Source organism: Daldinia decipiens, assembly GCF_022478715.1.
Source record: "Daldinia decipiens strain CBS 113046 unplaced genomic scaffold F4813scaffold_5, whole genome shotgun sequence".
Classification (NCBI taxonomy): domain Eukaryota; kingdom Fungi; phylum Ascomycota; class Sordariomycetes; order Xylariales; family Hypoxylaceae; genus Daldinia; species Daldinia decipiens.
In genome coordinates, this window is record NW_026054548.1 from 707,193 (window position 1) to 719,624 (window position 12,432).

The 12,432-nt window shown below is 47.4% G+C and overlaps 5 protein-coding genes across 5 annotated transcripts; 3 read left to right on the top strand and 2 right to left on the bottom strand.

Annotated features, from left to right (window-relative positions):
* The first annotated feature begins 128 nt into the window (after nt 1-128).
* F4813DRAFT_348645 (actin cytoskeleton-regulatory complex protein END3) lies at nt 129-2,117 on the top strand. The gene is made up of 3 exons (XM_049242105.1): nt 129-546; nt 666-900; nt 1,011-2,117. The coding sequence occupies exons 1-3, from the start codon at nt 310-312 to the stop codon at nt 1,742-1,744; spliced, it is 1,206 nt and encodes a 401-aa protein (XP_049102846.1). The 5' UTR covers nt 129-309; the 3' UTR covers nt 1,745-2,117.
* Nucleotides 2,118-2,136: 19 nt separating this feature from the next.
* F4813DRAFT_348652 (FAD/NAD(P)-binding domain-containing protein) lies at nt 2,137-4,255 on the bottom strand. The gene is made up of 3 exons (XM_049242106.1): nt 3,764-4,255; nt 2,715-3,494; nt 2,137-2,618 (listed from the first exon to the last, which is right to left on the bottom strand). Exons 1-3 carry the CDS (start codon nt 3,878-3,880, stop codon nt 2,397-2,399), a joined length of 1,119 nt encoding a protein of 372 aa, XP_049102847.1. The 5' UTR covers nt 3,881-4,255; the 3' UTR covers nt 2,137-2,396.
* Nucleotides 4,256-5,620: 1,365 nt separating this feature from the next.
* On the top strand, nt 5,621-6,627 carry F4813DRAFT_348655 (acyl-CoA-binding protein). Its single transcript, XM_049242107.1, has 3 exons — nt 5,621-5,875; nt 5,994-6,061; nt 6,161-6,627. Exons 1-3 carry the CDS (start codon nt 5,782-5,784, stop codon nt 6,311-6,313), a joined length of 315 nt encoding a protein of 104 aa, XP_049102848.1. The 5' UTR covers nt 5,621-5,781; the 3' UTR covers nt 6,314-6,627.
* On the bottom strand, nt 6,628-9,062 carry F4813DRAFT_348656 (phospholipase D/nuclease). Its single transcript, XM_049242108.1, has 3 exons — nt 8,282-9,062; nt 7,143-7,908; nt 6,628-7,080 (listed from the first exon to the last, which is right to left on the bottom strand). Exons 1-3 carry the CDS (start codon nt 8,669-8,671, stop codon nt 6,674-6,676), a joined length of 1,563 nt encoding a protein of 520 aa, XP_049102849.1. The 5' UTR covers nt 8,672-9,062; the 3' UTR covers nt 6,628-6,673.
* A 492-nt stretch (nt 9,063-9,554) lies between these two features.
* Nucleotides 9,555-12,346, top strand: F4813DRAFT_266926 (thioredoxin-like protein). Its single transcript, XM_049240328.1, has 3 exons — nt 9,555-10,145; nt 10,270-11,842; nt 11,897-12,346. Exons 1-3 carry the CDS (start codon nt 9,943-9,945, stop codon nt 12,236-12,238), a joined length of 2,118 nt encoding a protein of 705 aa, XP_049102850.1. The 5' UTR covers nt 9,555-9,942; the 3' UTR covers nt 12,239-12,346.
* The last annotated feature ends 86 nt before the right edge of the window (nt 12,347-12,432 follow it).

Genomic DNA, 12,432 nt, shown 5'->3' on the forward strand with positions numbered 1-12,432 from the left:
ACAAGGAATTAAAGTTGACGGACCAGGCCCACTCAATATTTTAGGATAACGGTTAGTTGCATGTGCTCAACTTACAGCTTACAGGCATGAGACCCGGCAACGAATAATTCCAAGTTACCTACATACATGTAGGTACCTCATACAGAGTTAACTACTTCACCTCATACAAACATCTAATACCTATAGCTTTAGTTACAGCCAACGAAACAACCCTTCTCTTGTTCGAACTCGCCTATCAATGGAATAGCATAGCAAGAATATACGAATATCTACACGACGAGTAGCATCCTTACTCCGTAGTGCCTCACAATGGCACCTCGCATCGAGGCTCAGGAGATCGAAACGTATTGGAACATATTCACAACCAGGACCAATGGCGGCAAATATCTAACGGGCGAGCAAGCGGCGCCGCTACTGAAGAACAGTGGGTTGCGGGACGACCAGCTCGAGCGCGTATGGGATGTGGCCGATGTAGACAACGATGGTAATCTCGACTTTGAGGAGTTCTGTGTGGCTATGCGCATCATCTTCGACATAGTAAATGGTGTAAGTTATATACCTGGTTCTCTCCTTGTTTCACTTCTCCCCCGTCCCCGAGCATGTTCCGAGCATGTTGAACTATACTGAACCGAAGCGAGCGGCTAACATGGACTGAAAATCAACAGGAATACGCCGATGTGCCAGCGACGCTACCAGACTGGCTCGTCCCCGAATCTAAAGCCCATCTCGTCCAGGCCAACCGCGCCCTCACAGGCAAGCAAGTGCAGTTCGAACAAGTTGACGACGACTCGGATACCCCCGGGCTCAAGGATAGCTTCGACTGGTACATGAACCCCCAGGATAAAGCCAAGTATGAATCAATATACCAGGAGAGCCGAGACATGCGAGGAGAAGTAGCCTGTAAGTCATATTAAGTCATATTTTGTCTTCACCCCTTTTCTATCATTCTACTCTAACAAGAGGTAAGGAGAGATGAAGCAGCGAAGACTAATAAGGATGAGGAACAACAGTCAACTCCCTCGAGGACCTATACGAATCCCTCGACGTGCCCGACACCGACATCCGATCAGCCTGGAACCTAATCAACCCGTCGGCCTCGTCCACCGTCAACAAGGACGCCTGCCTCGCCTTCCTCCACATCCTCAATAACCGGCACGAGGGCTACCGGATCCCGCGCACGGTACCCGCGTCCCTACGCTCCTCCTTTGAGCGCAACCAAATCGACTACCAAGTCGATAGCGCCCGCAACAACCCTGCCGCCTCGCGCTGGGCCGCACGCGCCGACGAAAACACGTCGACCGGCCGTAAGGCCAAGTTTGGCGATCAATACCTGACGCGCCTCGGCCGCGGCGGCTTCAAGGCTTCCGGCACCGACTTCAGCTCCGCCCAGAGCGACGAGCAGTGGGAGGAAGTGCGCCTGAAGAAGCAACTGCAGGAGATCGAGGACCGCATGGCAAAGGTAGAAGCCGATGCGAATGCTCGCCGGGGTGGCGGAAAGCGGGATACCAAACCTGCCCTCGTCAAGCGCGAGCTCGAGCAATTGCTCGACTACAAGCGTCGCGAATTGCGGGACATAGAAGAGGGCAAGGGGAAGGCGAAGACGGGGAGCAATCTCCGTGTTGTCGAGGATGATTTGCAGACGGTGCGGGCGCAGATCGAGGGCTTGGAGGCGCATCTCTCGAGCCGGATGCAGGTTTTGGACCAGTTGAGGAGGGAGATTGAGGATGAGAAGGCGGGGAGGTAGGGAGATACACAGGTATTTACATAGATGGAGCAATACGTTGATGAGGAGGGGAGGGGATAAGAAGGTGAAGGTAAAGAGAATGAGACGGATTTTCTCTCGTCTGAGACGAGAAAATGCTTGAGGGATGATAAATCCCCATGTGCGCAAGGCGGATAGCGAGCTACAATACCTAGTCTGTAATTCAAATGTACTGTACAATTTCCAGGTTCCGGTTCTATTGCGAGTTGTTGAACTCGAGTTAGGTTGGCTATAATAAATAACAATCACAAGAATAATCGCCAATCAACATTTAAGTCAGCATCAGATTTGAAGTTTTTGGTATATTAGTAGCTACGGACGTGGCATGATTTTTTGGCGATGCGTATTACATATCACAGAAGAAAGAAGAAAGGGTCAGGAATGTCGTTTATTATCTCTATTATAAGACTATTGTCGAGAACCGATTCATTATTAGAAGACAGAGGAGGGGGCAGGGGTATCTTAGGGTACACATTACGGGTTCTCTCCTCGGCCCCTATTCATCACAAGCGAACTATCCGGCATATCCTTAAAGCAGTATCAACATCCTCGGATACTCTTGACTCCCAATCCCTCTAAACCAAATTATCTCAAGGTACGCCAGGTTCGAAGAACACGTGTTAGTAGTCATAGTCTAGAAGGCGCTACCGTCGACGTAGCTAGGTAACTGCTGGACACCGAGGGTTTTGCCCTTGATCATGTAGACCATGACAGAGAAGACCTTGACGGGACCCAAACGGCCGGCTCCACGGCTCCGGCCAGTGGCTACCATGAGAACATCCATCGGAATCGTCTTGACGGGAGTAGGCGCCTTGCCCTTAAGAACGAGATCGATGTTCTTGGCGACACCAGCAGCCTTTAGATGGTAGTCAGTAAAAGTTATCTGTTTTTATATATATCGTTTTCATCTCTGATATTGATTCAGAGATAGTGTAAGAGTTAAGAAACTTACCTGTTTATCCGAAAGCACGAAGCTACCACGGGGCTTCCACACGATATCACCCGCAGCCCAGACGTCTTGGGTGCCCTTGGCGCGGTAAAACTCGTCAATGTCGACGAATTTCTTATCCGTAAGCAGGTCCGCGGGGAGGTACTCGGTGTTAGGCCGCATGCCCATGGTAGGTAGGTACAAGTCTGTTACGATCTTCTCGCCGCTCTGCAGCACAACTTCGGTTTTGCCGTCGGGCGTGGAGTGAGCTGCATCGACGCGGGACGACTTGCGCACTTGCACGCCTAGCTTCTTCAGCTCGCCGGATACGTTGGACGCCAGGCTGTCGCCACCCAGGATCTCCTCGTCGCCGGAGAGCAGGATGACTTCCTTCTCCTTGCCGTATTCAAAGGCAATCTCGGCGGCCGCCTCGACTCCCGTGCTGCCTGCGCCCGCAACTACAATGTGCTTCGCGGTCTTGACCTTGTCCTGGATTTGCGTCACGAGCCCGGTGACCTGCTCGTGCGTGCCGTTGCTCTTCCAAGGCATAGTGCCGTCCACGGCGCGCGTACCTGTTGCTAGAACCAGGTGGTCGTAATTAAGTACGCGTTCGCCATCTCGCGTCGACACCTTGACGGTCTTGTCAGTGATGTCGACGCCCTCAGCGCTGCCGACTATGAACTCGAAAGAGTCTGCTGGGTACTTGGCGAAACCCTTCTCGATGGGCTGGCTGTATTGCTCCTCCTTCAGGGTGCCCGGAACAATGGCACGCACGGATGCCATGTTCCAGTAGAAATGGCTGTCCTACGACGAGGAATTAGCAAAGGCCCCATTATTCATTCGTATGCAATTTGAGTTCCAGGTTGAAACCAGGTGGATTTGCTGGAACTCAATGCGCTGCATATGCTATGCATAGGTAGTATCCAATCACGTGGATCTTCTTATACGAAGCCCAGAGTCGTATTGTTGTTTTCCAGCTTTGCCTTACTCCGGGGCCTGGTGTAGAAACCAATAACAATAACAACATCAACATCAACATCAACATCAACATCAACATCAACAAGACCGCTTACTTTGGAAACAAGGATAACTTTTAAATCCTTAACATGAGGTTTCGTATATTTCAGCAGTCTATGGGCAACACCCACGCCGGCGTAGGCGCCACCCAATACCACAATTGTCTTAGTCATGTTTGTTGGCGAAGTCCGGTTGCTAGTAGGAAGGGGTTATATTTTGGTAGTTAATAGTTAACTAGAAGGGTTTGGGAAACAGGACGAAGAACTTCGACAAGGTATGGGAATAAATAGTTTTAAGGAAGGAAAACAAAATATGCCACAGAAATGGCGAAGGAAACAGCTCTCTCTAGATGTCGGACGTGTTAAGATCCGGCAGGCAGCTATGACTTATATACCTTGAGCTGTCGGTTTCACAGCAGGGAGGAACGGACCCTTATCGTTCGATAGACTTTCACGCCTCAAACAACGGAGACCCCACTCAAGCCGAAAGGCCTAAGACCAAGTTTATTCATTTTCACATACCATCTACATACATGCCACCTACATACCAGGTACATAGGTAATACCATTATGCTTTAGTGGCTGCACAAAGAAGCCACCGTTAGTCACGGGAATTAGTTCGGAAATTTAAGATGAATAATATTCGTCTCATTGCTGACAATGTAGTTTATTAACCTAGTACCGCATTTAATTTGTCAACATGCATTGGATTCATAATCGTTTACAAGTAAAGGGGCGCTAACGTTCAACGGCTACCTATGTCTCCCAAAGCTTCGGAAACTTTGGATATGGAACTAGGCATTCTATTGTGTCCGGCGGCCGTCCGAACGGCCGTTCCCCAAACTAGGCTTCAAAGAGTTAAGTACAATACCATGCATGACTAAGGTGCAATGCCCCTTGATATGTAGGTAAGTTTAATGATGAATAATCTGGCCAATAGAATGACTAATGCCATAATTGCTACTAGAGAAATCTCGAGTCTCAATTTGCTCTCGTCTTTTTTCTGCATTGACCATCAACGCGCCCGACGTACATAATACTACTTCATCTACGAAAGTGGAAGATTTTCTCGGTCCCGAAAGACTATTGGGAACGAGGCTCTAAAAGTTTATGGGCGACAGGCATCGAGCGCGATCTATTGGAGTCGAGACAGACAAGGGGGTTTCGTTCTCGTTGGCTTATTGGACAGCCTTATGAAATCCGAAGAAATGCTTCCCTATTTAGGAAATGGGATTGCGCGTTGCAGTCCTTTTGCATCAATGCGCGGGTTCTCATATTGAATGGCGCAACAGATTGTTTTCCATAAGAATGTAACAATATACTGGCCATAACTCAAGTAAGCTGAGCTCTGCACTGACCGGGCCAGCTGGAGAAAACGCATTTGCACGATGGTGTATTCCGTATTTATTATTTATTGGCTGACTTGGCACCAGGTAACGACAGCGTATATCATCACTCTTCATTATGTGATTTCAATAGAATAAAATATCCTCACTAAAGATAAACAAACCAGGTTATAGACCAAGCATAGAAATTAACGATAAATCTGACCGAATCTAATAATGTAATCAAATTTGCTTTTCTTGCCGACGACAATAACAACAATACCGAGGGATCGGAACGGGTAGAGATGTAAATCTAAGTGGATCGGAGACGGTGCATATTTACACCGACACACGAAGCCCCGGACCTTAATCTCAAGGATCTATCTTCTGATAGATTGCGGGTCCCTGAAAAACAATGCCACCAATTAGAAGCGGGTAGTACTTGCATCACCCCGCGCAGCAAACGCATGACGAAAGTCGTCATGGACTCATGGTTGAAGCATTGAAGCAATCGACCCCGCCAAAACCTATTTGACCTATTTGCACCTAACCTACCTAGTTACATAGTAAGTTTCTAACATCATACATGTAAACAAACAAATACACAATCAGGTACTGTAACTCTCTCATATATCTTTAGATAATCCCATCCTATCTCTACTATAAGAAAGTAGCTAGTAGAGTCTACAGCTAACACGGGATCGAATATTCTAGCCCTCAAATACTCCAAAACCTCCCAAACTCGTCAAAATGGTCGACATCAGCCCTGCTTTCGTTAAGGCCCAGGAAGACTCCAGGAAGCTTACCTCCAAGCCTGGTAACGATGAACTCCTCGAGCTCTACGGTACTTGATCCTATTTCTCTCTCTTATTATATGCAAATCACCTCTACTTGGCTATATCTTCTATAGCCCAAGACCGGAGAATGTATACAGTGAAGAAGCTAACAATGGTCTCATATAGGTCTCTATAAGGTCGGCAACGGCGAAGACTTCAGCAAGGCCGAGAAGCCCGGCGTGTTCGACCTAAAGGTACGTGAATCCTCCCGTCTCTCCCTTACAGCCAATCCCAACATGCGGGATTCGCGTAGGACAATGGTAGTACATGTATAGACTAACCCGACCATGTAGAACAAGTACAAGTACCAGGCGTGGCAGAAGCTCGTCGACGAGGGTATCAGCCCCGCGGACGCCCAGGACCGCTACGTCAAGCTCGTCGAGACCCTGAAGGAGAAGTACGGCTACGACGCGAACAAGGAGCCCGAAGCCGTCAAGAGCTCTTAGATTTGTATAGATCTCTAGTTCTGTCGTTGCATCTATCGCGTTCTCTTCGTTTTAGACCAGTCGGTTAGCCCCGTGTTTATAGCGATGTTAGGTGCGCTCCAGTCTCGAAGGAGCCCTGGAATTCTTCGCGGTTAGACTGTGTGGGCAGCGATACGCTGCAGACGTTATAGCTATATAGATTAATCTATACTATCAAGTGAATGTGCGAACATGACTTCAGGATAGTCGAGGGAGGTGATTTACGACTAGATTTGTTGCATACTCGAGTTGCTCGTTTAACATAACCGGATGTCTTAAATTGACCTCTAATATAATATAATAGTTCTACTATATATCATCTTACATTGATAACTCCTAGGTCTAATCCTTCCGAAAATGACCCATACAATCAGGTTCCGTATAGCTTGCCGTAGCTACCCATGGAACTTCACTGTCTCCGTATCTCTGTAGAGGCAGGCTATACGGTATCCTTAGACCAACCAAAGGCTCATTCCCGTCGAAATCTTCTTTTGTAGGCATATCCGTCTTAAAGGTACCAACCATCTTAGCTCCATCCGCAAATAATTCAGGCCACACGAGGACGCCAATCTCCCACGAGGCAATTCGTATCTGTCCAGTGTTTGCGGCTTCTCCCCAGGCCTGCGTTGATATGTTGGCGGATGTGAGCAAGGCCCAATCGATGGACTTGTTCTCGTTGTACCGTATGTAAGTCTTTATATGTGGCGCGGCACGTTTGCGTCCTCCATCCTGGACATTGCCCTCTTCGACTGAGGTGTAGTTAGCTTAACTGTTATAATGCACCTTAGAAACGAGTGAGTTAAAGACGTACTTATTCCCTTCTCGCAATCATTAGCCCAGTGGTGAAATATAGGTCTCATGTATTGAAGTTGCTTCGCTTGAGTTGCTGATTGTATCCTCATGTGTATAGAAGCACCAGAAGCGTAGCCATCTAAGGAACGTCTTATCTCGTCAGGAGTAGGAAATATTATCTTGAATTTAGGCTTCGAGGAACTCGCCCTCGTAGATGATAATGGGTCGAACAAGGTGTGTTTTAGCCAGGTGTCTGTTGCACCTAGAGTTGCAATGGATGATATTTGCACCACGATCTCTGATTTCCCCAACTGAACAGGGACGGGGCCGAGGGCGTGCTTAACACCTGCCCATCCCCAGCGAGTCTTCCTAGGATCATCTCCATTTATATCATGCCTTCCAGGCACGCTGGCAACCAGCGCTGCTCGTACGGCACTAAAGTCATATTTCTCCAGTTCATCAACCATGGACTCGCATGTCTGTCTTTTAGTATTGTATGCCCGTAGGTAATTCAGCAAGTCGATTTTAAATCTCGGCCCGTAGCCAATACGCATATCTGTTCCGGAAGATTTATGCGATTCCGTTAGGCGAGGGAGTCGTGGACTTTGCCAAACGCCGTTGGTCAAGTTCGTCCAGTCCTTTGGAATCATGTTGGCTGTACATATAATAACCTGTGCTGTGTCGTCGTGTCTAAACAACACGAGCATCTTCGAATGGTGGGTACCGAACATCTCTGGCATGTGTGCTGCATGAAGAGTGACATTTTTGTACTGAGAAGACTGTTTCTACATTGGGTGTTAGTATCAATCCCTCACCTGAGTATGGAGTAAGATGGGTAAGTAGGCATTCTAGATTATCTAAACAGGGTTGGCACATGGCTATTAAAACCACCTGATATACGAAGTACAGCACACTACAATGCTTCTACGATACTTGGATTCCAGTTGAAAGTCAAAAGAGGGTACTCGTAAGTAAATACAGTGTACTTGCTTTCGAGATGTTAATATATAATACCAATCTCTCTCATCATGTTATGAGCCGCAACATTATGAATTATAGATGGCTAGCTCATCCGTATACATAGCCTCACACGATACTGTGTAACCTGGGCTTTGAACGTAGTGCACGATGCATTAGAGAAGATGAAAGTAGGCTTACCTCAAGCGACAATCTATGGGTATCATCTCTCTTCCAGAATCCGTGTACAATATGAACTTCAACGAGCGATCTTGTATCCTCATCAAAATGGCTCATAAGAAAGTTCACATCGTGTAAGTAGTTGAACTCCCAGCACTCAGCTATCAGTGGATCGCCGAGAATATCATGGAGGGAGACGGCTCCGATGTTTGACTCTTCCGAAAGGTCTCTAATAGTGGTAAGCTGAAATGGGGACTTGATGAGTTTACGCTCGTGGCTTCTCATTTTCCTTGGAGGACTAATTGGGAGTGAAAGGGATGCTGGTATCTCATTGGACCTTTTCGTAACTTTCGTAGTGCCATCCTTTTCCGTATTACTTAAACGGCGGCGCTTTGCTGAATGCTCTATCATATCGAAAAACGAGAGTGGATAGGGGCTACGTCGTATGTATTGGTGGAGTGCAACGCGATTATCAAGATCCCCTCTGTAGGAGTATATGCACGTCAGCTGTGTCAAGGCCAGAGACTTCAATGTTCGACAAATATGCAGAAAGTCGATGCTGATATCAACCAAGTTTCAAGCGTAAAACAATTCCACAGGGCTGACGCGGACGGCTGATTTATGTTTAATGCTTCATAGCCAATGTTTGATGGCCGTAAATGTCCACTACTTTGATATAGATTACTGAATACGTACGAGAGTACGGATCCGTATGCTCTACTTTATTTAGCATCTGTTGAGCCGGATGAGATCTGGTCAGTGAAGCGACAATGCCAATATATTCCGCTATATTGAATGAAACGAAGTTGTTTGTCAATTTTTAAGTTAAAATCAATGGTATACAAAGTTGAGACTTGATTTGGTATGCCACCTTGCATTAGCCACATGGTATATAGAGGTATCATCCCATCGTGGCTAAGCACACTTTCGTTAGTGGTGTCCTTTTTAAGTATCGCTACTGCTGTAAGGGGTCGTGTGGAGACTTTGATAAGGTTAAGACACACTGTATAGCTAATCAAGCAAAGTACTACCAAGGTAGCTCTGGTTTGCCTCTAACCATGAGCTGGCCTAGTACGGCTGTTTAGGTACGACGTAATACTCATATCGAACTCTCCACACAGTCAACGGCACCAAGAGATAACAGAAGGCGGTGCACTGTTTTCTGGCCTTACGGAAAAGGTAGAGCGATAGTCTTGTTTCAACAAACCAATTTTCGCATCCTTCCCAACTTACGTACTTTTATCATCTTAACCATAGAAGTGATACAGACGACTATTAGCGAACTCGAGCCTCCTGAATGAATCTCTTTTTTATTTTTGCTCCGGGTTGGCTTTTAAGTCTGCAGACGTAACCATCTGCTTTCTTTTTCCTATTCTCTTTTCATTCCTTCCTTGTTCATTTTCTTCCCACTGGACATATTCCGATGCACTGGAGCCGGTGACGCGCGACTCTCTCTTCGTTGCCCCTTTCTCCAAACACTACCTAGACCGGAAAAAGCTCCTTGCCAACAACTTCAGTCCCTTCTCAATCCCCTGTGCTGAGTCGCGCGCTTAGCCATCTTAATCAATATTCGATTGACGCGACCACATTCCTCTCCTGCGTCGACGCTTCACCTGCTATCATTGGTTGTTTAATCATTAACACGCTCGTTATTCGCGACAACAAGTCGCACCCTATTAGCCATGAGGCTCGCCTCTCTCGCGCTGTTCCTCGGCGCTGCCGTCCTCGGCACTGCGCAAGTAATTGGTTCAGAGACAAGTGATAGTCCCGACCGGGAGAACACATATTTTAATGGCAAAAGAGTACCTCCATTACTCGAGTTAACCCCCGATACCATCGATAAGGAGCTGAAACTTTCAAAATTCCTGGTTGTCAAACATTACAGGTGAGACCTTTTTATTTCTAAGCGTTGGCTTCGGGATTCTGTACATTATTTCCCGATATATAATGATTTGTCCCTCCCATGTTACTCTGTAGCATGTCTCAGCAGTTTGCTTACGGTTTAATAGTCCGTTTTGTATTCACTGTATAGATTATGCGCCGACCTATCAGACTTTGTACGAATACTACTACACTTCCAAAGCCCCGAGTGACACGGAATCCGGATCCGCTGCAGCTTCCTTCGAGAAGTTTTACGATATTAGATTTGCCGAGCTAAACTGTGTGGCTTATGGCGACCTATGTGCAAAGCATGCGATTACTACATGGCCCGAGACCCTACTTTTCAAAGATGGCGAGATCGCTGACCGTGTCAATGGTGGTAAAGATATAACTGTTGTCTCGAAAATGATCGAGGGCGCGCTCGAGAAGGAAAAGCCTGGTACTCGCCCCAAGGAGCTTTCGCTTCCGAAACCCGGGGCAAAATCGTTTCCTGAAGGATCATCCGAGACTGAAGGAACTGCTGAGAAGGCCGAGAAGGCTGACAAGGTTGAGAAGTCTGCGAAGGGCGAACCCGACGATGCTACTCCTGCAACCAAGTCTACGCCGGTGAAAGTGGACAGCGTAAAACCATCCAAACCGACGAAGACTCCCAATGAGCAAGGGATTTCCGTATCCCTGACGGCCGAAAGCTTTCAGACTCTCGTAACAATGACCCAGGAGCCGTGGTTTATCAAGTTCTATGCTCCTTGGTGTCATCATTGCCAAGCCATGGCTGCGAACTGGCAGCAGCTAGCTAAGGAAATGCAGGGCAAACTCAACGTCGGTGAGGTCAACTGCGATGTGGAATCTAGGCTATGCAAGGACGTACATCTACGAGGTTATCCTAGCATTCTGTTCTTTAGGGGAGGCGAGCGTGTTGAATACAATGGCTTGCGCGGACTTGGCGATTTCCTTCAGTATGCCGAAAAGGCTTTGGATATTTGCACTGGCGTTCAGGATGTTGATGCCTCGTCTTTCAAGGCCCTCGAAGAGAAAGAGGATGTTATCTTCGTCTATTTCTACGACCACGCCACCACGACCGAAGACTTCATGGCCCTTGAGAGATTGCCTCTCAGTCTGATCGGACACGCCAAACTGGTTAAGACAAAGGACCCCGTACTATACGATAGATTCAAAATTACGACCTGGCCTAGATTACTCGTTTCGCGGGAAGGGCGACCTACGTATTACACACCCTTGACCCCCAGAGAAATGCGCGATACTCATCTGGTTCTTACTTGGATGAAGTCTGTCTGGCTACCTATCGTCCCAGAGCTTACTGCCTCGAATGCACGTGAAATCATGGATGGAAAGATCGTTGTCCTAGGAATCCTAAATAGGGAAGACCAGGAGACCTTCTTAAGCGCCAAGCGCGAAATGAAGCGTGCCGCAAACGAATGGATGGACAAGCAAATACAATTATTCCAGTTAGAGCGACAGAACCTTCGTGATGCTAAGCAGCTCCGCCTCGAGGAGGCGGAAGACCGCAATGACCAACGGGCTCTGCGGGCCGCTAAAAGTATCCGGATCAGCATGGACATGTCTGACCATAAAGAGGTTACATTTGCCTGGGTAGACGGTGTCTTTTGGCAAAGGTGGATCCGAACCACTTATGGTATCGATATTAAGGACGGTGAGCGGGTGATCATAAACGACGAGGACGTAAGTTTAAGCCTAGATGATCGTTTCGTTACATTGTATTAACTTTGATTGTAGAACCGACGATACTGGGACATGACCATAACGGGCAGCCCCATTGTCCCTTCGCGTGTATCGATCCTAGAGACCATCTCGAAGGTCACCGTTTCTCCTCCGCTAATTAAACCTAAGCTCACGATTTCGAGCTTCGAGAAGATCTTCTTCGACATACGAGTCACCTTTACCGAGCATCCGTATCTTTCATTCGGATGCATAGCAGGAATTGGTCTTGGCTGTGCCTCATGGTTCCGGGGACGAATCCGGAGGAACCGTGGCCACTTCCGCCTAGAAGACAACCTTCCTATCAAAGAAATAAAGGAGGGTCTCCTTGGTAACACAGCTAATGGGAAGAAGGACTGAATAAGCATTTTTCAGGCGGGGAAATAAATATTTGAAGCATTGCCATTTGGGAAGACATGGGTTACTGGAGTTGATATTCACCCAGCGGGAGTTTCTGTATACTACTCTCTTGTGTCCTCGCGCTTGAACAGGCGACCTCATATAATTGCCCATCGTCATTTTTTCTAACATATGGTGTCTTGGTTATGGGACAC